Raw genomic sequence first — 25,767 nt, forward strand, 5'->3', positions numbered from 1 at the left:
ATTTTATAACTTTTCTTATTTATTTAAAAAATATATCTTATATTAATAATAAAAATTCAGGAAATGGAGTAATAAAAGCTCAGGGACAAACAGCATTGATTATATTATATAAATATATTTTAATTGTATAATTATTTAATTTAACAAGTATTTTAATTAAATAATGTCACTTTTGTTTGCCTTTTTAATACGAGATTTCATTGACAAATTAAATATTAAGAGAGAGAGAGAGAGAGAGGGACAAGGTTAGAAAATACTTCCTGCGAAAATAATTGATGGATTGCGAAAAATGTAAACATTTGTGGAAATCTGCAGTTATACATATCTGTCATTTGTGATAAAATCAACAATTTGTGCGATCACTGTGTACGATATCTTTCATGACGATTATGTAAGCTTTGAGAAGAAGTTAAACTTAATTTTTTTTACAATTTTTATCTTCAAGATTATCAAAGTTTCTTACGACATAATAGAAAATATTTTCGAGGCCTAAATCTTATATCAGAAATAAATATTTTTACATTTAAATTTAACGAGCGAGTAAGACCTAAAAGCTGATGTTAGTGCATTAATTACAAGGAAGAATTAATATTTTTCGTTGAAATTGATTGATTATGCACAGGGCACTAATTTCTCTTGATTCTCCAAGAAATTAAATAAATCTCTAATCTCGAGATTTTATTTTTAATCAAATCTCCTCTGGCCCCTTTAAAGGAAGATAAGCGAGAAAAAATCGGAGCAAAGTTGCTGCATAATTATTTATTTTTTTTAAATCTTTTTCTGTTGTTGGATTGTATAATATAAATTTGTTATCTTATGCTGATGCTACAAGTTTTTGCGATAATATTTGTGTATTTTTGCTGAAACTTGCATGTTGAACGTTTTATCTACTTTCATTAAATCACACAAAATACATGAGCCTTATTGAAAATGCATGCAGTCTTTTGTAGATCGTAAACGGCTCGATTTAAATGTGCATTATTTTGTTTAGCACAAAGATTGCATAGACAAGAAGCGATTTTATGCATTCCACGTTTTTATATGCTTTTCGAACAAAAATAGCGCCGCCATTATGCAACCGTGCTCAAGTAAGTTAGAAAAGAATCGTTTTGTGAGATAGTTCTGAACGCAAATATCACTCACATAATCTGAATCGAGAGATTAATAAAACGAATATTAGTAAAACAATGTAATTCAGTGTATTTTGCGAAAACAGAGACACTCGCTAATATAAAAGAAAAACGATTTTTTTTTACTTTATTACACCTTCGCACTTTATGGAAGACAAGGTATTTTATTTGAACACTTATTAGTCTTTGTGTAATTAAGCGGAATATATGCAAAAAAAGAAACCAAATTTTTTATGGCATTTAAGAAACAAAAATTAAACGTGTTCTTTTATATGGATATAAATTTTAGATAATATTTAAATTTTTTAAATTCTTAAAATGTTTTATTTTTATATTATTTATATTACAATATTTTAATTTTTTATTAAGAGTGTAAATTATAATAAGTTAATTAAATACTATATTTTGTGTTTTGCGCGAAATTCTACAAAAAAGGCTACGATAATGAAAACAACACGACAGGTCCAAAACATCTAAAACAGGTTTTATATGTATAATATATAAGATAAATTATAACGCGACGTGGCGTGTAAACTTATATTGACCGATCGTATCGGGGTATTTAAACCTGTTTACATCACGAGAATAAATGTTTAGCAAGGAAATTGCATGCTAATTGCAGATTCGAACGTATCGTCGATTATTCGCGGCTAGACGCCGTCCGGCCTCGCGATTTCGCGTAAGTAATATGTATACATATATTGACGTCACGGTGCACCTTTCCATTGCAAAAATAAGATCGTTGCGTAAGGTGACATTTTAAAAAAAATTATGTCTCGCGACATCACGTTATTCTAATAATTATTCACGGTAAACATATTCAAATCAATATCTGCACGTTATTCTTTTACATCGGCCATTAATGAACAAACTTATTCGATAGATTTTTATCTTTGATACATAAATGTTCGTCTAAATGATTTGACATTCCATTATTGAATATTCGATGACAAAAACAATCTCCGAAAAAGAAAAAAATATATAATAGCACAAATTCCGACAGTGTTTTATCGTCAATTTAATGAATGCAAAATATTCAGAGCGACAAGTTGCATTTTTCAAGAGCGGATACGTGTTAGACATTTTACAATCTAATTAGAAACTTTTAATTCGGAAATTAATTGAGATATCTAGATAAGTTTCGCGCGAAACGCGCATTCAACTTCGGATTTAAATCGCGAAACACGAATCGTGTCGTTATCTGGGCTCGAGGTGTCTCCGATGCTTTGAGCACTTGGCGACCTCCTTTATTCGCGACGAGAGAGAGACGGATATTCTTATCGTATGTGTTCCCGCATCATCTGCATATGCGAATCGACTGGTGGTCCGATTTCCCTCGTTCGCGCTTTGTGTTATAAATCGTGCTCTGCTTTATAAATCGGTACAATTCCGATAAATTTATCGTAGGCGGATTTATAATTTTTTTTCTCATACGGTTTTTATCGCTAAACATAGGGATGCGTTTATTACATTATTATAATTTCACGCGAAGAAACGAATGCGAAATATATATATATATATTTTTTTTTTATAATTCATGTATGTATTATATTCAATAAATACATATTTATATATAAAACATACATTATTATTAGTATTAGTAATCTTATATGTATGATATAAATTTCAATTTTATATCTAATCCAATTAAAAAGTAGCTATATCTATTTGTCTATAAACATCATTCGTTTAATTCAATTTTTCTTCTGATTATTTTAGCCGTATATCTGACCGATTTATTAAAAGTTTCTATTAATTACAGATGATTTATATTAAAATATACAAGATATTTTTTAAGGATTTTTCATTTTCCTTTTAATTTTAGCATATGTATATTTTTGTAACTACGTTTAAAAATTAAAATAAAATTGATTAATAGAATGTAACTTTACCGTTTATTTTTTATCTTCTAAAATTGCTAAAAAATAGTGATTAAATTAATTCATAATCTATTCAAAGATTTTAATAATCATACATCTGCAAGTCCTCTGTTCTTCTGAAGTTCTTCATTCATTTTTAGCGTAGAATTGACACACATTTTCCCTTCATATGTAATTACTTCGCATATATACGTAACTATATTCAATAATTCATGTACATATCATTATTTTTTCAATCTTATTCAGAACAAATATATATATATATATACATATTATATACTGTCTAGTATCGTCGTTTATGACGTTGTTGACTTTTTAATCTCTAATTGTGCGCTATCTGTTTACATTTATGTGTATATTGATAACATTCCTCTCGCCAGTAAGAATATTGTAATTTAGCTTAAGATTGACGTCTCAACCTCTCTGAATGTAAATCAAACTAGTCGGCCTTCCTCGGAAGTGGTTTCGTGATGACTCGTTCAATTCGAACAGAGGAAGCAGAAGATTAAAAGCTGGAGGGAAGAAGCAAGCTGCGTCTCTATTTTATATACGACCAGGATTCGATCGAGTAGCTTGACGTAAAAATTTGACGTAAGTCTAGATTTAGAGAAATAGGAATAAAATTAATATTAAAACAGAGCTGTGGAAAAACAGAGACGGAAAACAGGATGCGATCGTATCGGAGAGAATAAGAAACATCAGCGGAAATAAGTCATTTATTATATGGTAGACTATCTATGACGTCGATTCTCAAACGTCAATGTAAGTAATAACCAGTAAGAATTAAAGAGAGAGAGAGAGAGAGATCGATTATCATTCGTGCTTTCGTAAGAAGAATTCATTTGAATTCTCGCAGATTTACGTACTATATGATGCAAAAACGCGAGATTCAATAATAATGATTGAATTGTTCGCGCGAAACTTCATCGAGGATACACTTGTTTCTCTCTCACGCATGTTTCTTTTAATAGCTCATAGTTGTTGATAACCTAACGCGTATTATTTCCTTCATTTACAATGCCTCGCTTTGAGAAAAGCCATGAAAAAAAAAAAAAAAAAAAGAAAAATATATCAGTCTCGTATGATTTCTGTTTCTTCACCTCAATCTATCGGATACTGCACAACTGAAGTTTGTTGTAAGATTAATGAGAGTAAGAGAAAGAACGCTTTTTGATTTATCATTGCGTACGTATTATACATGTGTCAACATTTTTCTTCGATATCTGTATAAATATTTATCCGTAAGTATTTAGTATATTTTTGTGTCACACAGATATATTTCGAAGGTCCTACAATAATTCATGATACACATTGGGAATATATTTTTTTTTTTATTGACGCGTGTAGATAAGAATTCTTTAAACTTCTGTTTAAAATAACGTCGAGTTAATTTTTGCATTCATTTTTATACTCTTCTTTCACATTATTTGTTTCTTTATACTAAAATATACATTGATCATAATTTAATATCTCTTTAATTAACAAAATAATTCGCGTAATGATTATTTATGAGCACGTGCAGATGCCGTAACGAAGAGAAGACCCGAGTTTTTTTTTCAATTCCTCGGTCTTCGCATAAACAATTCGTAAATGCGTGCAAGTATAGTGTTGTGTAATTGTTAAAATAGGCAGCGTGCCTTGAATACACCTCGTTAAGCTAAAGTCCAATGTAAGTCTAAAAATAAAAACGAGAGAGAGAGAGAAAGAGAGAAAAAAAAGAGAGAATGATGCGCAAACTCTCCGAAGATAAGGTGCAGTCATAATATGTATGCATAGAAAATTAATGCACGTGGTATTATATAGTGTGTACGACCGAGAACGGAGCATTTGAGTTTAGTTGCGTGTTTTGACACGGGCGCAACATTATTATTTAGACAAGCGATCGTACACCCGCGAGAAACGTGTTTCTGTGTGGAAAACGACGCAAACGACGATGACATCATCGTCGACGCATGCGCATTCATCGCGATAGATCGAGATCCCATGGCCGTATGCATGAAAAACGCGGAAACGGATCCTTAACCCGGCGAAAGAAAAATTAACATAGGGAGAGACCGATAGAGTGAAAAATTTATTTCTCTTTATATTTAAAAAAAAAATCGCTGGATGTATCTAATTTCTAGCAACACTCTTGCTTATATATTTCTTTAAGGTAAAGGAAAATGATTTTTCTTATATATATATCATTATGTATTATAATATTCAAGCAAGCATAAATTTCCTTCTAATTTATTCTTAACAGTTGTTCATCTTTATCTTATTATTGAAGATAAAAAACATTTATCTATCTGTTGAAATAAACATTTTGCACGATATTAGAAAATATTTTACTTTTTAATTCGTTAAATTCTAATATCTTCTAATACTATGTAAAACCAATATTTGGCGGTATAATTTCACCCATAAGTTTGTATATACATATACAAAAAAATGCATCATTATATCTTGAAACATATTGTTTAAACTCGAGAGCGTAAAAAGCGTTTCGCAATAATTTGCACGATAAAAAGTAACACGGCAATAATAAATAAAGCTCCAAAAATTTTATTGCAACTCCTAACAGATATTTATTTATAGGACCAATAGAGGATATAATAAACGACGAAAGCGCAAAAGAGAGAATAACTTTCAAAACTCTTAAAATTAAAAAGAAACATATACACTGTGTATTCATATCAGCTTACAAACTCGAAATTACGTAACGAGAAAGCAAAGTAGTCTTACATAACGGAATTATCGTCGATATGTACGTACATATAGACTTATAATGACATACAGTATATATACTTACTTATAAGGTAATTCAAGTACAGACATTTCGTCGCGCCACATTTTTTAAATTTAAAACAAACTTTCAAAAAACCAACTTTAAAAAAGCGTTATGTAAACTGTTTTGCACTCTGACAGAGCAGAGTAAACGTGAAAACTATGTAACTTATCTTTACTAAATTATCTAGAATAATGTGCAAATAATTTGGAGTCATATCACATAAAAATACTTAAATAGTATAGAATAGAGATAAAAAGCGATAAAAACTTATAAATAAAAACATGAATATACTTTTAGATCCGTTTAATAATTTACATTTTTTTATAACTGTATTCTTAAAAATAATATTACCTGAAAATTATGTAGATGATTCGCCATCTCTCTCGATGATATAATTTTATCTTTATTTATGGTAGATATATTTAAAACAAAATCATATCTTCAGCTAAGATAAATTTCCATATCTTATCTTATTTCTATCCAGCTAATCATAGCGCATACTTAAATACTTAGTAGAACAGCGATAAAAACTTCAATAAAAATATGAATATATTTTCTATATCCGTTTATTAATTTACATTTTTTCTATAACTGTGTTCTTAAAAATAATATTACCTGGAAATTATCTAGATGATTCGTCATGATATAATTTTATTTTTATATAGATATATTTCAAAGAAAATCATATCTTCATATAAGACATAAATTTACATATTTTCATCTCATCTCTATGCCGCTAATTTAAGATTAAATTCAAAAATCATCCAAGCACAACACTGAAGACTGGTAAAAAAAAGGACTAGGTATGATAGCTACATTCCTGAAAAGAAGGCGATTATGACGGAGACGACGCGTCGCGTCGCGTCGGCGGGTCGTCGTCGTCGGTACGCGTCAATGAGCTGGAGCCGCGCAGTCGCGCGCGCGCATCGTTCCGGAGCGGATGTGTATTTCGCGTCGCGCGGGAGTGTCGCGATATCGCGGGAGAGGGGACAGGACACGCGACAGATATTGGTCTCTCGCGAATCTCGCGGCCTTGGCGGGAAATACACTCGCGATTACAACATATATATATATATATATAATATATAGAATTTAGCGGTCGTGGAAATTCCGCAAAAGAAGGGATCAGCATCTAGCGGTTGTGGAAATTCCAGAAAAGAGGTACCTGCGAATTTTTGTGCGTCTGTGTGTCTCGACCGGGGGGACGAGAGAGGTGCGATCCGACAAAAAGTCACGGACGCGAGATAAGGATCCCGCGAGTGTCTCGCTCGATTATTATTATTGAAGCGACGTGAAACGCCGAAGGTTGTTGCGCGTGATCCGTGACTCGCGGAGAATTTCGGAGCAGAAGTTGCGCGCGCGCGCGCGCGGAAGTGTGTGTTTGCCTGCCAAAAATCTACATCTGTAGAGTTATAAAAGGGACTCCTCGTGTCTTTTTGCCTGCCTTAAGTTTCCAATTACAAGACTACCTGAAGAGAAAATCGAGTTGCAACGCGTTTACGTGTTAAAAAAAAGAAATATATATAATTTTATAAAAAAAAAAAATGTAATTATATATCTTCTGAAAAAAATTAATTGAAATATACGCACTCGCGCTCTATGTTCATTCTAAATTTAATTTTACGAGAGACGTAACGAATAAATCGCACGCAAATGTGAGTGACCTGGAACTGGTTTCATGAAAGAGAAGAAAGAAACTTGAGATTTTGTTAGACGAGGTCGGAAAAACGCATCTGGAAGGAAAAAAATCTTTATTTTTGTGAGAGAAGGTGCGAAAGCACCGTCATTTCACCACGCGGTTTTATGCGAAAAGAAGATACGTTCAGAAAAACGCAATCTCTTATTTGCGACGTAGTTAAGATCCCGCTGATTCGACGTCTCGAGGAAACGCTCGTGATAATTACAATTACTCTGGTAATTATTATTACGCAATATTTTGCTTTTAATATTTAGCTTTCTTTATAACGCATACTATATTTAATATCTGCTACAAGATGCATAAGCTTTTGCAAGAATTAGCTCGTGCTAGAACTAATGAATAAACATGTTTTTTCGAATGGAGATTTATCTATGGAGAGAATAGTTCTATCAAATTTTAAGATTTTTTATATTTAAAATCAAAATTTATAGAAAAACATTTATAACGATTTTTTATTTTTCTTAATTTTTTGTATTTTTTTTCTTACACGTGTGTGTGTGTGTGTGTGTGTGTTGGTATATGTAAAATTATACAAAACTCAATTATAACTTGTAAAATAAATTGTCATATCTACTAATAAATATTTATTTTTTATTTTATTATTTGCAGTTTCTTTAAAAAAACCTTGCGTTATGTATTAACTATTAACTTAATTAATCTGTCTTGTAAACCAATAAGCCGTGGATCGAAGAAACAAATATAAAAAATTAATTTAAAAAATTTTTATTTTTTTCTTGATATATAAATTCTCTTGAATTACAATTTTTTCTACAATAAATTTTCAAGCTAAAATATCGGTCTCTGATTATTGGGTTTTCAAGACTAAAATTATAAGATATCAATGAATAATATTTTCTTATCTATTTGCGTCTCTGCAGCTTATTCTTGGAAAATACTTCATTATCCATCGTTTATCACTCTATAATCATTGATGAAAGAAAGAGAGAGAGACAAAAAGATAGAGGGAGGGAAAAAGAGATGGAAATAGATTTAAAGCATTATAGCATTGCTTTTTTATCGCAAGAGAGAGAAAGAGAGACACTTGGTTGCACTTGTACGATAAAAACTTTGTTACGCAGCATAATTTTATGCACTCGCACGAATGCGTATGTACATACACGCACAATACATGCACAATACATATAAGACATGATGGTCGCGTGTCTGATGCAGGCGAGAGCTGACTCCCGTCAGTCACATCAAATTAACACACGATCACTTGGAAACCGAGTAATTTTCTAACGATCGCACACATTTGTTTTTTGTTCTTTGTGATTGTGTACTTCATCTTAATTACAAATGCGAGAACGCGCGTTGAAAATTATTCCGCCAATAAGGTGCACAATAAAGAATCAATTTATGATTCTTAATTTTTCGCTTTATATTCTACAAGGTATGCACAATTTATTCCAATTTTATTTTTTTTTATTTATATTTTATTTTTTTTATATTTAAAATTTTAATTTCGATTTATTTCTCTTTATTTTTTTAATTTTGTATTAATATTTCATATGAAGACTCATAATGATTCGATGTGTGTTTCAGATTTTTCTCAAAAAGGTAACATTTTCTACATTTTAATTGGGAGCGAGAGATTGATTTGACAATTGTAATATTTTTTGGTAGAACCCTCTTGTAAAGCGTGTCTCGAAAAACTACAGAAAATTTAAAAAAGAAGCTTTGTTTGTGAGATTTGCAAAATTTAAAACTTGAGAAAATTCATTATCTTTAAATGCTTATTTAAATATTACTGTCATTGTTTGCTTTTTATCTAAGCTTACATTATGCTTCATAACTGAGTTTTACTTTACAGGTGTAAATGTTAAATTTTATTACAAAAATTTGTTAGTCAAATATCTGATCACAGTGTTGGCTTTCTGACCTAAAATCATAGATTTCGTGCTGATTTTATAATAGCGGAAATAATAGATGGATTGAATTGAATAATTAATAAAAAGGTATAATCATCTCATTATATGAAGTTATTTAAAAAAACTATTTATATTTTATTTTATATTTTTACTTAATATATTTTTATATTTTATATATTTTATAAAAAAAAAGATTAGAAAAACCTACAATAAATTATAATAATCTTAATACAACAAAGGAAAAATTAATGAATTAAAAATAACTAATATTCTGCTTAATATTTCTATTTTTTAAAGTTCTATGCTTTACACAGAAATAAAATTTTGTGCAAAATTAATTTTATAATAAACTAAAATATAAAACTGATTATATACTAATTATATGCATGTATGTGTAATATAAATCTTAAGATGATTGAAGCATGTATTGTTAGTTGTAATGTGATTGTAATTAATCAAAGTCTTATTATGCATCTAATGAACGTCATTCATCGGTAACCGACTGTTAAATAATGATAATACGATCTTTATTGTCTCGGGAACATAGGTTATCGTGAAATTTTTCAACGAACTCTATTTGCAAGTAGAATGCAATTGTTCCATGCGCGATGTTGCAAGAGTTTCTACATTTCTTTTTCATTGTTTTTTTTCTTAATTACCATATTACGTAAGCTACTTTTGATCTGGTAAAAATTTACAAGTATATCTTCGTATATCTGTCTTTTTTCGCATCGCAACACACAATACGGCGTTAATGAACGAATGCTATCGAACGATAAAAAGTTGTCAAATGACAATAAACGTAATGCCAAATATCAACGTGTATAAATGAAAGACATTTATATTTAATAGAAGAGCTAACAATAAGTTGCTTGTTAAGCTTTTTTCACGACGGCGTAAACGTTTAAACGTTTGCAGTTACCGCATCGCAAATGGTTGCAAAAAGAAAAAAGAATATGTATAATTAGGAAGTAAAAGAATATAAAGAGCTGCTTCTGCGTGAATAGCGACGCGATTTTGAAAAGACACGGGATCAGACGTTATCTTTTGAAAAATATCTTAAAGAATGTTTACTGTCACGTTTTTTTATTAATTTTTGTCGAATATATACTACGTCGTTTAGATGCAGAGTTTACATAGATGTATAAATTATATTATTTCTTATAATAAAATATCATAATTGTTTTCCAAATACATTGTGATAATATTTTTAAATTAATATGTAACATTATTTGAACGATTTTGAAATAACTTGAATATTTTATTTAATTGATCAGAAATTACAGTGATTAAGAAGATGAATTAAACGCAATAAAAATATCACAAAAATAAACATAATGTTTAATAATAAATTGCAATGAATAAACAAATAAGTACATAATAAATATATAAAAAATATGTAAAAATATTTTTTTATGAATCTTTTATATAATTTTTATAGCTAATATCATATTTGTGAAAAAATATTAATGTTTAACGGGATTATCTTCACGTTATAATCTGAAAAATATTCGTGGTGATTTACTTCACAGATTTACATCGAAACGGAGTTTTCAAGACCAAGAAATATTAATTGACGAGGAAAGAGATAAAGATAGTTCCAAAAAAACTACGCAAAATTGGGAAAAATTCAGGTGACTGCATTGAACATAAATCCCAGCCTATTCATGGAGCTCAATGTTCGACAATCGTTTCGTTCCATGAAGGAGATTTACGCATCATCCGAAGATATCAGTTCGGACACATCGTGTCGCTCAAGCGCGAAAACTCGGCCAGGTCACATGAACTGCAACCAAAACCATAGATTAGAATCCAAGATGGGAAATTTTGAAATGCCATCATTGGTGATATTGCCACAAAACATGTGGCCCCACAACTATGTGGTCTGTGAAAACATTGTGCGTCAGTCGAGCCGCAAATTTATTAGTGTCAGTAGTTGTGAGTCCGACAATATAATCAAGGAATTCGAAAATCTGCATGTCAACGACGACAATAAGAATGTCAGCAGCAAAAATAATGCAGACAAAGTGGAGTGTCGGAACAAGTTGCAAAAGAGCTCTTCCGACGGTAAGGAAGACGAAAACAACAATGACAATGTCACGATCAACGGCAGCAAAGACAACTGCAAAGCCAACAAATGTCTGCCGCTCAACATCCGCGACGTCGAGAAAATCGAACAGAAGCACGAGGACTCTTACGACTCCGATGATTGCAGTAACTTCGATGACCCTGATCTGATCGTAAAGGGACCGATTAGATCGGGGTTTGATTATCAGCACCAGCGACGAGCTGAACCTTATTTCTTTTCTTATCAAAATAACTGTACAGTAACTCCTATAGAGGACATTGAAAAGAGAGCCGAAGAAATTATGAAGAACAAGGATTACAGCGAGAAACTGAACCCCTGTTTGGATCAACTGTCGTTAAGCTTGAACTATCAAAATGGGTTGACCATCGGATCAATAGACCCTGGCCGGACTGAAGAGAATGGCTTTTGTAGCGGAGATCTCAGCAGTGACGTAAGTCTATTAAATTGTTATTGAGACGACGTAGAAATACGACGTACAATAACGTTACAAGATTGTAAGATATGGGTCTAGGGTCAATGTTATATTACGGATACAAATATTGAGGCGTAAATATTTTTTTATAGAGAAAATCACAGAAATCGCGAAAAAGAAAGAATTATTTATGTTCATATATCTTTTTATTAATATGTAATATTGATTGATAATAAATAAATAATCACACACACATTTAATATTACATAAAAAACAAATTAAATTGAATAATTTGTTAATGTCACATTTGATGTGCAGATATATAATCATGTCACGCGTACTATTATTTTCAATTTTTATTATACTTTTTTTTTTATAAAACCAACTTTATTTACTAAAAATTCGCATTTGAAAAAATTAAAAACAGTTGTCAAGATTCTTTTCTATAAATTATCAATCATGCAAATTATATATAATTACTTAATCGATCAATGATGAGAAGCATAAAATATAAACGACTGAAATTATTATATTTCGTAATATAAAATATAATATACAATAACATAAACTCGGAAGTGTCTCTTTAAATATAATTATATATATACATATAATTATAAGCGCATATATAATTTTAAGAGAGTTAAAGGAGGACTTATCTCTGATTTCAGACAAAACTTCCCTCCATTTTCGTCACCGAGATGGGAACCGAAGAGTTGATCCAGTTTATGAAGCAGAACGGTTATCAATCGGTTCAAACCTGCTCGGGCACCGGTAACAACTCGATCCCTTCGCCGAGAAGCACGTTGTCCGATTCCCCGAAAAGCCACATCAGCTTCGTCTCGGGATCGAACAGTCGGGCGTCGAGTCGCGCTCAGTCGCCCGGTTCGGTGACGAACTCTTCGGGGTCGCCGCAGATGTCCCTCAACATCATCGGCAGTCCGCTCGGTTCGCCGCAGGTTCGTAAGCGATGTATTCGCATAAATGCATGAAGAGCGACGCGTGCATAAACAGAATTTCAACAAGCGGAATAAGTCAGACCGGAGCGCATAATGAAGTTTTAGTACGTGCAGAAACGATCGATTTCACGAGAACGAGCCGACAAATTAAATAAGCTTAAAGTGTTTAAATTAAATAGTCTTAAAGCTCATGTAATCGCTTTTACAAATTTCAGCATTTTAGAGTTCGCGATTTTTTTATCTCTAGACTGATTAAAGCTTGGTTTTTGATATTTTTATTTCCGATCATTATCTGTACAAACTTCGTTTCCGTTTTCTTTATACATATATCTTGTCGTCCTATTTGATTTAGCTATTTAATATAATAATGCCATTTTTTCAAACATATGTTTTTATCTTTATATGCTTTTCATCTGAATTTAGAAGAAAAATATCTCAATTTTATCTCCCGATATTAAATTCATTATATGACATCTTAAGAAAGAAGGAGCTTAATAAAAAAGCCTGAATATTTAAAATTAGCGACTGTCGAAACGTCGCGTTGTTTCGTCTATAAAACGCGTCTTTTATGACGATTCTACATATACATATAGTGTCGTAAAATATTCGAACAATTATCTGACAACTTGTACGAATATATGTCGCAGTTGGTGACATTTGTCACGTTTCGTCCGCTGATATAAATAAACATGAAACGAATCCACTCGTGATGGCAGATGGTTTCGATGGTTTAATGAACGTCTTTCTTTCGTTTAGGTCGCACCGACTTATCGAGTGCCGCAGGCATTGCTGTCTTCTTCGTCTTCCAATCAATCTTCGCCCTCTAATCAATCCTACAGCGACGTGTTCAGCCCTCTGAATCACCAGACATCCCCGAATTTTCAATTAGAGGACCAGTTCGAGATTTTGTGCAGTGGCGACTCTTCGGGCACCATCAACGAGACGGAACTGAATCTCATCGACCAGGTCATAAAAGATCAGGCCTTAAATGATCGGGTCATCAAAGAGCTCAAAAATAACGAGCGCAACGAGTTGAAGAACCTGGAGAAGTCAGAGGTTACCCACAATATCCCACATTTTTCGTCCAGCTATAATAACCTGAAGCACGAGTACCTTGCGAGCAACACGCAAAGTGAGCCAATGCGTTTTGCCCAAACGTCTTTCCTGAATAACAGAACGAGTTACGTGAACATGTGCACCAGCGCAGGCAAAGAAGTAAATTCCCCGAATTACTGCATGCCCAACAAGTGTGTGCCTCCCAATCTGTATTCTCTCTCTTTCTCGAATCAAACATGTTACAATACGAACATAGAAAATCCTCAGATTGATGTACTGAAGTATCGCGATAATTTCTCCAATACTGTCGTAACTAACAACGAGAGACCCGTAGAGCAAAACTCATCTCAGAAGATGTTCCACGCCACATCTAATGAAGAGAATCGAGCACCGACATATGAATTCAATAATTTTCGAGTACCAAAAACGGTCCCCTCATCTACACCTCCGCGGAGGTAAGCTTGACAAAAGTTCTGGGACGCGAGATGTAATTGTGAGAAGCGAATAAGTGACGGCAGAATAATTCGGGAGATATTGGCGATGAAAAAAATATAGAAAAAATACTTAAATATAAATTTAAATTATTCAACATTTTTTGCTGAAACAAAAAATCTTATTGAAATAAATCTTCCTTTCCTTCGGAAAGAGAAGACATGACGAAAAGAGAGATCAACTACTGCGATGCGATGTAAAAAAAAAATATTGCATTCTATATTTCCGCAAAGTTATAAAATCAAAATTAATAAGAGATTACCTATTTCAGATTTCTGACAATAGCGTATTTTTGACATTTCGGAAGACGTTGAAGAAAAATACTAATTATAAATCAGAAGTAGTGATTTCTGAATTTTTATATTATAATTTTTACATCCCGTGTTAAAATATGTAATTAAAAATAGCTTTCGTGTGAATAGATATGATAAGAATTGTGGTTAACGACCCGATTTGTTATGACAGGAACCGACAAATATTACCATGGAGTATGCTGAAGTTGCCGTCCGTAAGTGCGAGCACGAGATTAAAGCAAGAATTGAATGCTGAGGAAGTGGTAAGAGCTATGCATAGTCTTGCGAATATGTCCATGGAGATACTAACGACTCCAGATAAGGATGGCGATACGTAAGTAATTTATTTTATAATTAAATATATGTATATGAATAAGGTACATACGTATGTACCTAAAATGAAAGATGTATACACATCTAATATATAATAAAATATATTGATTGATATCACCGAATATATTATCAGTTTTTCGATAGATGCTGTATGTAATTAGTAAAAAAAAATTAAACCTTGACATTTAAACGTACAATTTAATTACTAATCAGGTCAAAACTTTTCATTCATTTTCAATTTCAATTTTACAATAATTTATAATAGATTTTTATTTATTTTTCGTAAATTAACAATATCGTAAAAATATTTTAAATTAATTTGTTTCTTAATATTAAAAATCTTAGATATTTTAAACAAAAAAATCCTTATTCTACGGATTATTCTAGTTTGATTTCAAAACTATTTTTACATGATTACTTAATTCTTTTAATTCGTTGTTGCGTTGTGTTAACGTTGTCTCTATACACGTATTATTATAAATAATAGGGAACTGATGCGCTTCCTGAGCGATCCGGAGGAATTTAAGAAAAAGATGGCGTACCTGGTGCCATTGATCGAGAGATTGGACAACACGCCGGGCGCCCTAGAAATGAAAAACAAAAGCGGCGAAAACGCTTTGTATCTTGCCGCCATGAATTATCCGGAAATGTCGTATATTTTCGGATATCTGGCCGCCGTAATGATGCATAAAGGAATCGATATCAATAAAAAATTAGACAAATATGTAAGTTTTTTCTCACGATTTCTTATAAGGGAAATTTGAAGTTCTCGCGCGGTTTGTTAATCGCACTTATATAAGCTCATTTTCGTTTTAATTCGAATAATGTGTACTATTTAAATGAATTTTTGTATATGAAACAATTTCAATTACTTGGAAATTTTTATCGCTAAAATAATAATCACATATATTTTTTAATAAATATTATAAAATATCTACATAATATATAGAAGATATATATATTATATAAAATATATAATTATATTTATAATTAACTAATATAACAATATTATATAATATATAAAAATATATATTATATTTATAACATATATTCTTAAGTTAATTATATATATAATTAAGCTACATATTCTTGAAATAGAAACAAACGTAATTAAAACGTGGCTACCAAGGTAGCAAGCTGACGTAATGAAACGTCGAATGACGTTATTTTGACGTCAAATGACATTATTTTGACGTCAGCTTGCTACCTGGATAACGAATGATTTTGTAAAGAATTTTTCTGATGTCACCATCGTTTTTCCTATCAGAACAATACACTGGTGCATTGCATCGCAGCGCGAGGCGATTCACACGGGGATGTTATGGCGGAAATCTTGAGTTTGCTTAAGAAAAACTCCGCTTTTGATATATCCAGCCCGAATATATATGGTTAGTCAATCGATAGGCTTGACAAATGTATCGATTTAATAAAAATGGAATGAAAAGCACATTTGTGTGTCATTCCAGGTCAAACTGCTCTTTATATAGCGGTCAAAGAGCATCTTACCGGTCCGAAGAAGGTAAAGGCCTTAGTCATGACACGTCTGCTTTTGGAGAACGGCGCGGATCCCAAGGTCAAAGAGCTCCGAAGCGGGGACACAGTTTTACACATTGCGATCTCGTTGCACTGCGATCCCGCGCTTGTCAAGGTAAATCACGTGGCAATAAAAGAAAGGGGGATTTCCATGCGATATACGTGCGTCATTTACTATTTATTTGCGAAATCGTTAGCACAGGCTGTTGCATTCTGATAAAGTCATATTTATGCGGTCTGCAATGCGTTGCTCAATGGAATTACGAAGAAACTATTTTCAATTCTCTTGACGTATTAAGAGCTTCACGATTACACATCTTCTTATACAGCTTATTATATTTTACAATTACAAAACAATACCGCTATATGTGATCATAATAAAAAATCCATTTGATGGTCATTCCACGCGGTTTCTCCTGTTGCATTTACAAAACGTGCGATAATTATTTAATAATAATTTTACATGAAATTTACTTATACTAATAAAAGAATTAATGTAACTCTTTTAAATGATGCATTCAGAGAGGATAAAATTTATTCTTAATTTAAAAAATTATCAAGTAAAAAAATATTTTAAATATCCTGTGGAATAATTATTTTTAAAAAATCCAGTTTCAAAAGTAAAATAACTTTAAGAAATAAACTGTCTAAAAGTAGCTAAAACGGAATACTAAATTTGAATTATTTAATATATTCGGGATATGTTTGACTCTGTTACATTATATTTTTAATTTGGGATGAAGGACGGATTCAGAAAGGATAAAATTTATTCTTAATTTAAAAAATTATCAAGTAAAAAAATATTTTAAATATCCTGTGAAATAATAATTTTAAAAAAATCCAGTTTTAAAAGTAAAATAACTTTAAGAAACAAACTGTCCAAATGTAGCTAAAACGGAATACTAAATTTGAATTATTTAATATATTCGGGATATGTTTGACTCTGTTGCATTATATTTTTAATTTGGGATGAAGGACGGATTCAGAAAGGATAAAATTTATTCTTAATTTAAAAAATTATCAAGTAAAAAAATATTTTAAATATCCTGTGAAATAATAATTTTAAAAAAATCCAGTTTAAAAAGTAAAATAACTTTAAGAAACAAACTGTCCAAAAGTAGCTAAAACGAAATACTAAATTTGAATTATTTAATATATTCGGGATATGTTTGACTCTGTTGCATTATATTTTTAATTTGGCATGAAGGACGGATTAAATTTTTCGATATATCGTGATAATTTTCACTCGAATTACACTCACGCTTTTCTTGTATTCAACAGATATTACTGAATGCAGATTCGACGATTGTAAACGAGAGAAATTACAACAACAACACGCCGTTGCATCTGGCCGCGGGAGTTTCAACTACCGTCGATTTGGAGAAGCAGAAGGAGGTTTGTCGGCTTCTGATAGAAGCCGGTGGCTTAATAAACATACACAATAATCAGGGGAAGACGCCTCTGTCTCTCGTGTCGTTGGAAAGGAAGGAGATTATCAAGGAAATATTGCACCGGAAGTTATGATGACGATTAATAGTCGCACACATAATAGCAATATGGAACTCGACTGGCCATGAATTCTACAAGACTGATCTCTATAAGTGTTCGAAGAAGCAAGCATTTAGACTGAAGATTTTTCGTTCCGTTTGCTTACGCAACACGTAATATGGATTCGCGACACGTTATTTTTTATAATAAGAAATAATTAATATTCATCTGTTACGATAGAAATCAGATAAAAATATGTATGCATGTTTGCATTCATGTAGGTACAGAATATCTGTAGGTGTATATATTTCTTTTCTATATATAATATTTTTTTTATATATTCTTTTTCTTCTCGTCTTATGAGTGAGCGACGTTTTTATATTGGAATTATAATTTCAATATACTATAATGTATTATGTATATATCTTTAATATATAAAAAGAGACTAAATGTTTAATGATTAAGGTAAATGTTTCAATGACTGGCCATGACGTATTACTTGGCCATTGGTGTTAATTTTTAATTTTTTTAAGCATAATAACGTACTTCAATCATTGCACTCTGATAATGTTAAACTCTTTATAACTAACAAAAGCATTTTCTAATTAGTACTTTTTTAACACGCAGAATTTTAATCAAATATATAATCCACGATATCAAAATCGTTCTTTACTTTTTTAAAAACACCGACTTGAATTCTTACAGTTTGAGTGCACAAAAAGTATATTCTTTTCAGTTGCTCAAAGTTGTTATTATACAACTGCGATGTTTGCAAAACATAATAATTCTATTCTAGTATCCAGCACTGATAATGTCTTTTTTATTGATTAATATATATTTTTAAATATTTTTTATCGAGATTGTTTTGTAAGGTAATAATAATTTACATACGTATTAATTTTAACCGATCAAACGCTTACATATGTATATAATGAGTCGTGTACCATGTTTCATAAAAAAAATAAAAACAATTGTATAATTTATCCGACTTCATCAACTTACGCACGTGTCACCTGTTAATAAGAAGGAAAATTGTCAAGGTCTTGATTAAGAAATATTCTATCCAGTTGCCTCTTTTTTATAACGCATTACTCGCAATTTATGTATTTAAAAATACATATAGAATAAGAAATAGAAATTAATTCTGTAAAATTGTCGCGTGAGTAAAAATATGATTAGTCATCGTTTCAATACAGAGAAGGGAAAATTATAGGAGGTGGAAAAATCGTTGAAACGCTAGTCTCGTAAATATATTTGTTCTATAAATCAAAAGGTTGAGACTCTAATGTATAGATCACTATTACTGTGTTTAGATAATAAGTGACGTAACAAATGCGATGTATTGCAAAAGCATTAACGTGCATCGATTCTGAAGAAATTGCGTGCATTAGCATATACGTATATCGCAAAGCGTAAACACATTTTTACATACATGATAATCGCACACCGCTTGATATTCCCATCTCTCTGCGCACTATAAACGAACATTGTAATTTGTTGAAGTTATTGGCACATCAAATTCATAAGATTACTCGTATTTTGATATCCGACGAATTTGATATATCGAATTTGATAATACCTCAAATTCTTGCTCGTCGATTAGCACAATTTGGCGATACAATATATAACATTTGTAGCTATTTCTTTTTGCAGCAAAAGTGATAGTTAGTACGCATTGCATATACATATAATCAAATAAAATTATGAGCATTATAATTTATAATTTATATGAAATATAAGGAATTTCATATATTTATTTTATGAAATATTAATAATAATATAATATATATGTCATATATTTGTCACAAAAGTTAAATTACAAAATTGAAAATTAAAAAAAAAAAAAAATTGTGTTTTATAAAATATTAAATAATCTAAATATTTTTAGACTGATATATAAATCTAAATTTTATTATTGTAAAACTTACTTTTAAACATGTACAAAAATCTTCGTCTTATTAAATTGTTGTTGTGAGCTTATTAAAACAAAATTGTAACATTTATGGCGGTCACAATTACATGTAATTTTAATTAAAAATAAATAGGCAAAGAAAAACCTTCGTTTCTTTCTTCACAATCTTATTCCCCTAAAAATTTAATATAATCTAATTTAAATATAATACAGAAAAAATAAAAAATAATATTAAATTGGGGTAGTTTTGGTTTTATTATATTGATTTATTTTTATTAATCATTCGAGAAAAAATTGTCGCAGCGATGTTTGATTTTTATTATTGAACTCATACAATCAACATTCAAAATATCTTTTGAAATTATACTTTTGAATTAAGATTGTCGTCATTTTTTTATTGATGGACAAACCTGATTTTTCCGGACGTAAGCGCGAACAATAAATTAAAGGATGCATTGGAATCTGCCGCAAGCAATAAATTATCCAAATATCCCGCAAATTTTTATCTTTTTGCAATGGTTTTTAGTACAGAAGACAGTGAATATTTTGTACATTTACTTTCGCAGTCAATAAATATTGATAGGATTGTTCCATTAGTGATGCTAATTAACAAATCGGCAATCTGGCAACAATTTTCCGCTGGATTCGATGGGTGGAAAATACAAATAAGTTGCACTCATTTTTGCAGTCCTGAAACTTCTTGTACTACTTAACATTATGATAACATTTACTAAAAAAGCAGTCTGGCTGATCTTAAGGTACAGAAAATCAGTCTGGCTATGATTTTTTGATAAATCCGTTGATCGGAAAATCAGATCGATTTCCGAAATACGTTGTACTTATTTTCGCATTAACGAAACTTATTGTACTAACTAATATTGTCGTAAAAAATAATTAAAAATTAGTTGGCAAGTAAATCTGTCGGCACCTCGAAATTTGGAAAAATAGAAAATCATTGTACTTATTTTCACAGTGCTGAAAATTTGTTTCATGATAATTTGCATTATAAAAATAGTAAAGATAAAACAGTCTGGCTATAATACGGGACCACCAAAGTCTCACCAGACTGATCGAAAGACCTAAAACCTGCAAATTCATAAGTGATCGGAATGTTTTTCGTTCGCACTCGTACAGGAGCGGCAGTTTTACTTTCGCAGTGCTGAAAATTTATCAGATAATAGTCTATACTATAAATAACTAAAAAAAACAGGCTGCTATTTATAATCACCAAAGCCTCGCTAGACTCGCCTAACTCATTTCGATTATATACGGAGACGACTTGCATTCTACTTTCTCATATCTTTTCGTAAGTTTTTTATATTTTTAAACATTAAGAAAATATGCAAGTGTATATTTTGTGAATTGCAAATGTTATCTAATTTGTCATGCATAATTTTTTTATTAACTAATAAATTTTTTTTATTTTTTACTTTTTTATCTAAATGACAGCGAGAACGAGGAAGATGAACCAGAAGATCCCGAGTGAATTTGTTCATATGAATAACTATTAATAACTATTTTTACACATTAATTTTTCAAGTAAAATCTTTTTATTGCATAAAAATTAATTATTTAATTAATAACATTGTTTATGACAAATTAAATGTATACTTGCATATTTTCTGAATGTTCAAAAATATAAATTATTATCAAACAAATTTTCAGCGCTGCGAAAGTAAATGCATTTAATTGTGTTCCATTTCTTCAATTATTTACGTGCCAGACTTATCTGCGATATCTGCAGATCAGCCAGACTGCTTTTTTACTGACTTTTAGGATAATAATCATTAGTAGAAAAAAATTTATTAATGCAAAAAAAAGTGCAACGCATTTATATTTTTTAAGATTTTCTCCGGCTTGATTCAACGGAAAATCGTTGCCAGACTGACAATTTGTTAATTAGCATCACTAATGGAACAATCCTATCAATATTTATTGACTGCGAAAGTGTATAAAATATTCACTGTCTCCTGTACTATTATATTTTAACAGAACCGGCTTTTAATAGAATCGAACACATCTATCTGCTTTTTTAAACTTGTAAAATTGCCAATTTCAGCTGCTATAATGTAATGCAGTTTGGGTTCGTATAATTATTTCTTTATGGCCGCATGTAGACCTGTTTCACTTGCAACAATACATGCAAGAATCGATTTTACGTGTCTTTTTTACAAGAGGAGGATTAAAATATAAATCTTTAAAATCAATTAGCGGCGACGCAGCTTGCACAGCCACCGTACGACTAAATTTTTTCTTTTATATATTGTATATATTCCATTTCTTCTCATCTTTTGAGTAAACGATGTTTTTAATTACTAGTCTTCAATTTATATAACGATTACTAGTCTAATTTTTATGTGCATCGAGACACCGGCGCTTTTAGCAGAAGCCAACAAATCTCCTTTTGCTTTTTCAAATCTACGTATTTATAAAATATTATATCATAAACGTTTAGAAAAGTTATATAAAATCAACATTTTAAAATGTTGATTAAATATTTCTTGCTTACTAGGTGGAAATTATATAGATTTTGTCTGGACATTATCTAGGTGATGTTTACACAGTTATACTCATATTTTTATTTATAAATATATTTTTATAAATATTATAACTATTTGTAAAATTTGTAATTAAAATATTTATATAATTAAATTTTTATATCATATATATAAATATTTCATCGCTTGATCTACTATTTAAGTTTTTTTATGTACTATGACTTTAAACCATAAATTATCTGAGTAACATTATTCTACATAATTTAGCAAAACTAACACTTTTTTTCATCTGAGATGTCGATATAGATACTATATTTTTATTATCTATATAAAGATAAAATGTGTGGCGCGAAATATATATTGACATATATATATCTTCGCGAAAGGATAGATTCTAGATATTCTTAAAGATATAATATAAGTGACAGTACAAAATCTGTTGACGCCTTCTTAATTATCAACATCGTTCTTTTTTCTAAAATATGTTTATATTTTTAGAAAATACATCTCTATAAGATCGCAAAAATTCTCAACGTAAAATGCAAATTATTCGATAATATCATTTTGTTTTCGCCAGGAGGACCTGGTCTGTCTGAATTCGCTGGCTGGAGGTACATCGACGGCGCTCAAAGACATGCTTGGAGAATATATGAAACTGCATCTTTTAATTGAGGTAGTCGCTCTTTCTTTTTCTGTTTTTCTTCTTCGATCTGCAGTTTAGTATTTTATTAACAAAAATATTTTCCTCTGATAGAAGATGCGCGATGCCGGATGCGATCTGTTTCCGGAGCGAGATGCGTTCAGTTATGTGAAGGCTCTTCCGATGAAGCATCCAGCCACGGAGAAACATTTGCGGGAATGTATCGCTTTACTTTGCACGACGTATACGTTTTCCTGGTCACGCTGGAACGCCGGTCAAATTCCAAAGAAATCGTGATACAGTTCAAAGAACATCACGGATGCGTCGCGAAAGAGGTAGCGAGTTGAATTTCTGTCCGAAAAGTTTAGTGTTACAATTATTGTTGCGCCAGGATACATAGAATGAAAACGAAAAATAAACAGATTTTCCAGATTTTTATCAGAATATCCTATTTTTTCCTTCTTTGTAGCGAACGAACTTGACTCTTCTGGTGACTCCCTCGCGAACGATGACAGTATCCTGTACCGAAGTGAGCTCAGAATTTTCCGATGTACCTCTGGATGGTGAGAATTCAAAGGTGAACGCATTTAATTTTACAACCCACACATTCCATCAGCTGATCTATAATTATTTTGAAGATGAATCTTGCTATTACTGTGTAATTAAAAAAATATAATTATGTATACGATACAAGATAATATTAAAATCTCACATAAAAAGATATAATCTAATAAATATTATACAAATTGAATTATATAGCTTACTATACATCTAAATTTACGAAAGATTAATATTTGAACCAATACACAATTTCTTTGATATATCTCAGATCGATCAGAGAAAATCAGCCAATTCATTTAAAAAAAAAAATTGTGAGAAATAATTGACTAAAAGATGTTCTGTTCCGGCAGTTTTATGCTGATCTACATCACTTGGCGCTACAAAACGCCGGGATCAAAAGTCGGCTTTTGATGAAGAACGTTTCCTTTAAACTTGCCAGTACTATCACGGAACTTCTGGGTTACATTAATGTAATCAACATGTCATCTTAAAATGTGTTTTTGAAAATAAAAAAATTAAAGGTATATATCTTTTATGAATTTTAATTGATTTCTCTGTTTCTCCACTTATAAATTGATCTATTTAATCTATTATATACATATATCATGAACTTTGTATTTCTTTTGACAATAGCAATAATATGTTATCTAATAAACTTTTCTGTTATATCAGTACAAAGGTATGTGTGTGATTCTATTTCTACAATAAATACAAACTATTTTATTTGTCCAACATAAAACGCTGGAATCGATTCGTTTGAATTAAGTGTCATATAGTTCATTATCATTAACATAAAGTAAACATGTGAACAGAACTAATAACGAAAGAAGAATCAAAATTATGTATTTGAAAATATTATCGTATCTATTACTAGAACAATATAGGCAGATTTCGATTAGATATAAATGCTGAAATCAGCTACCAACAATGCACATTATTTAAGTACACAAGATATTAGATTATATACATAGACACATCGATAAACGAGAAACCAGAATTATGTAGTTCAAGATTGAAAAAGTAAATTTATAAAAAGATGCAATAATTTATCGTTATAATAGCAATGAAAAAGCATAATAAAGCTTATTGTTTGTACGTGTTTATTATTATATGCACAATACACAATCTAAATTCTTTTCCAAAAATTAATGATTATTATATATTGAATATAATACAGCTTTGATTTAAACAAATAAATATCCAAATTCTAATCAAACTGAATGAAGCATTAGGTACATGCACAATTGAAAAATATAAATGATGGAAATGATAAGCAAAATAGTAAACAAAATCAATTTATGCAAACTTCTGTTAATATTATTGTAACAAGAATATTGCATTCGATATTTTTCCTTCTAGCTATTGATGAAAATGATTTTTCGCTTTTCACACTAATAGGCAATTTTATTAAAAAAAGCGCTTTTAGACACACGCAGTTTCTGTAACATTATAAATTGTAGTAAACTCTTATACGTATATGTAAAAATTTCTGTATTATTTATTTAAAAATTTTACTGTTCTCATGGAGTATTGAACGATATTCGTTGAACGATAAATATATATAATCTAATTATAAGAGCAATTTTCTAATGCCATTCTTTCAACATAACAAGTAAAGCAACAAATATTCCATTTGACTAGCATTGCCTGATTTACAAAAGAATATCTTTCTGCCTTAAGATCTGTAAAGACCATATAACACTATTGAAATCCGTTTATCTTCTCTCTTTTCAAAGCTATATATATATATATATAGAATAGAAATGGGTTTCTTAGGGTCTAAATTTTCTTTTGTACGCATTTTGGGACCAGTCACGTGACTAGCGTAGTGAGGAAAAATACATGGCCTTTAGTTTTGCAGGTAGAGATTTCAGAAATAAGGTACAGTCAGAGTATGAAAGACGTCTACAATGTATAACACGTGGTTATTCTCTTCACGAACAAGTATCGCAGTAGATTCTCGTGTGCTTTTATAAACAAAAATTAATTACGCGCATGCAATTATTTGCATTTATTATTTTCTCGTGTTCAACTAAATCATATTTGTAATGGCTACGATACAGTACTTACCTGAGGAAATGATAAGTATAATTCTCAGCTATAAAGATATTACTATTGAAGATATTATTAATTTTAGATGTACGTGCGAACAAT

General features: G+C 30.6%; 2 protein-coding genes across 6 annotated transcripts; both read left to right on the forward strand.

Annotated features, from left to right (window-relative positions):
• The first annotated feature begins 3,427 nt into the window (after positions 1-3,427).
• Positions 3,428-18,985, forward strand: LOC114938652 (uncharacterized). Of its 4 annotated transcripts, XM_085486779.1 has the most exons (10): positions 8,259-8,872; positions 9,025-9,437; positions 10,883-11,869; positions 12,520-12,807; positions 13,564-14,318; positions 14,821-14,982; positions 15,469-15,706; positions 16,249-16,369; positions 16,448-16,629; positions 17,796-18,985. In XM_085486779.1, exons 3-10 carry the CDS (start codon positions 11,018-11,020, stop codon positions 18,036-18,038), a joined length of 2,841 nt encoding a protein of 946 aa, XP_085342905.1. In that variant the 5' UTR covers positions 8,259-8,872; positions 9,025-9,437; positions 10,883-11,017; the 3' UTR covers positions 18,039-18,985. The 4 variants fall into 4 exon arrangements, with proteins under 4 accessions (XP_085342904.1, XP_029168491.2, XP_085342905.1 ...); XM_085486778.1 differs by lacking the exons at positions 8,259-8,872; positions 9,025-9,437 and adding an exon at positions 3,428-3,601; XM_029312658.2 differs by lacking the exons at positions 8,259-8,872; positions 9,025-9,437 and adding an exon at positions 6,659-7,694.
• A 2,164-nt stretch (positions 18,986-21,149) lies between these two features.
• LOC114938740 (uncharacterized) lies at positions 21,150-24,205 on the forward strand. Of its 2 annotated transcripts, none has more exons than XM_029312802.2 (5): positions 21,150-21,220; positions 22,990-23,085; positions 23,167-23,387; positions 23,522-23,629; positions 23,964-24,205. In XM_029312802.2, the coding sequence occupies exons 3-5, from the start codon at positions 23,184-23,186 to the stop codon at positions 24,102-24,104; spliced, it is 453 nt and encodes a 150-aa protein (XP_029168635.1). In that variant the 5' UTR covers positions 21,150-21,220; positions 22,990-23,085; positions 23,167-23,183; the 3' UTR covers positions 24,105-24,205. The 2 variants fall into 2 exon arrangements, with proteins under 2 accessions (XP_029168635.1, XP_029168636.1); XM_029312803.2 differs by having other exon boundaries at positions 23,170-23,387.
• The last annotated feature ends 1,562 nt before the right edge of the window (positions 24,206-25,767 follow it).

The sequence above is a fragment of the Nylanderia fulva genome, unplaced genomic scaffold (genome assembly GCF_048542155.1).
Source record: "Nylanderia fulva isolate GAGA-0341 unplaced genomic scaffold, ASM4854215v1 Scaffold48, whole genome shotgun sequence".
NCBI lineage: Eukaryota > Metazoa > Arthropoda > Insecta > Hymenoptera > Formicidae > Nylanderia > Nylanderia fulva.

What these genes read in the sequence shown, in the direction of transcription:
- LOC114938740 (XM_029312802.2), top strand. Translation starts at nt 23,184, where the DNA reads ATGCGATCTGTTTCCGGAGCGAGATGCGTTCAGTTATGTGAAGGCTCT. An exon ending in ACGGATGCGTCGCGAAAGAG is followed by an intron (nt 23,388 to 23,521) that starts GTAGCGAGTTGA and finishes CCTTCTTTGTAG; the next exon opens with CGAACGAACTTGACTCTTCT. An exon ending in TGGATGGTGAGAATTCAAAG is followed by an intron (nt 23,630 to 23,963) that starts GTGAACGCATTT and finishes CTGTTCCGGCAG; the next exon opens with TTTTATGCTGATCTACATCA.
- LOC114938652 (XM_085486778.1), top strand. Translation starts at nt 11,018, where the DNA reads ATGGAGCTCAATGTTCGACAATCGTTTCGTTCCATGAAGGAGATTTAC. An exon ending in ATAAAAAATTAGACAAATAT is followed by an intron (nt 15,707 to 16,248) that starts GTAAGTTTTTTC and finishes TTTTCCTATCAG; the next exon opens with AACAATACACTGGTGCATTG. An exon ending in ATCCAGCCCGAATATATATG is followed by an intron (nt 16,370 to 16,447) that starts GTTAGTCAATCG and finishes GTGTCATTCCAG; the next exon opens with GTCAAACTGCTCTTTATATA.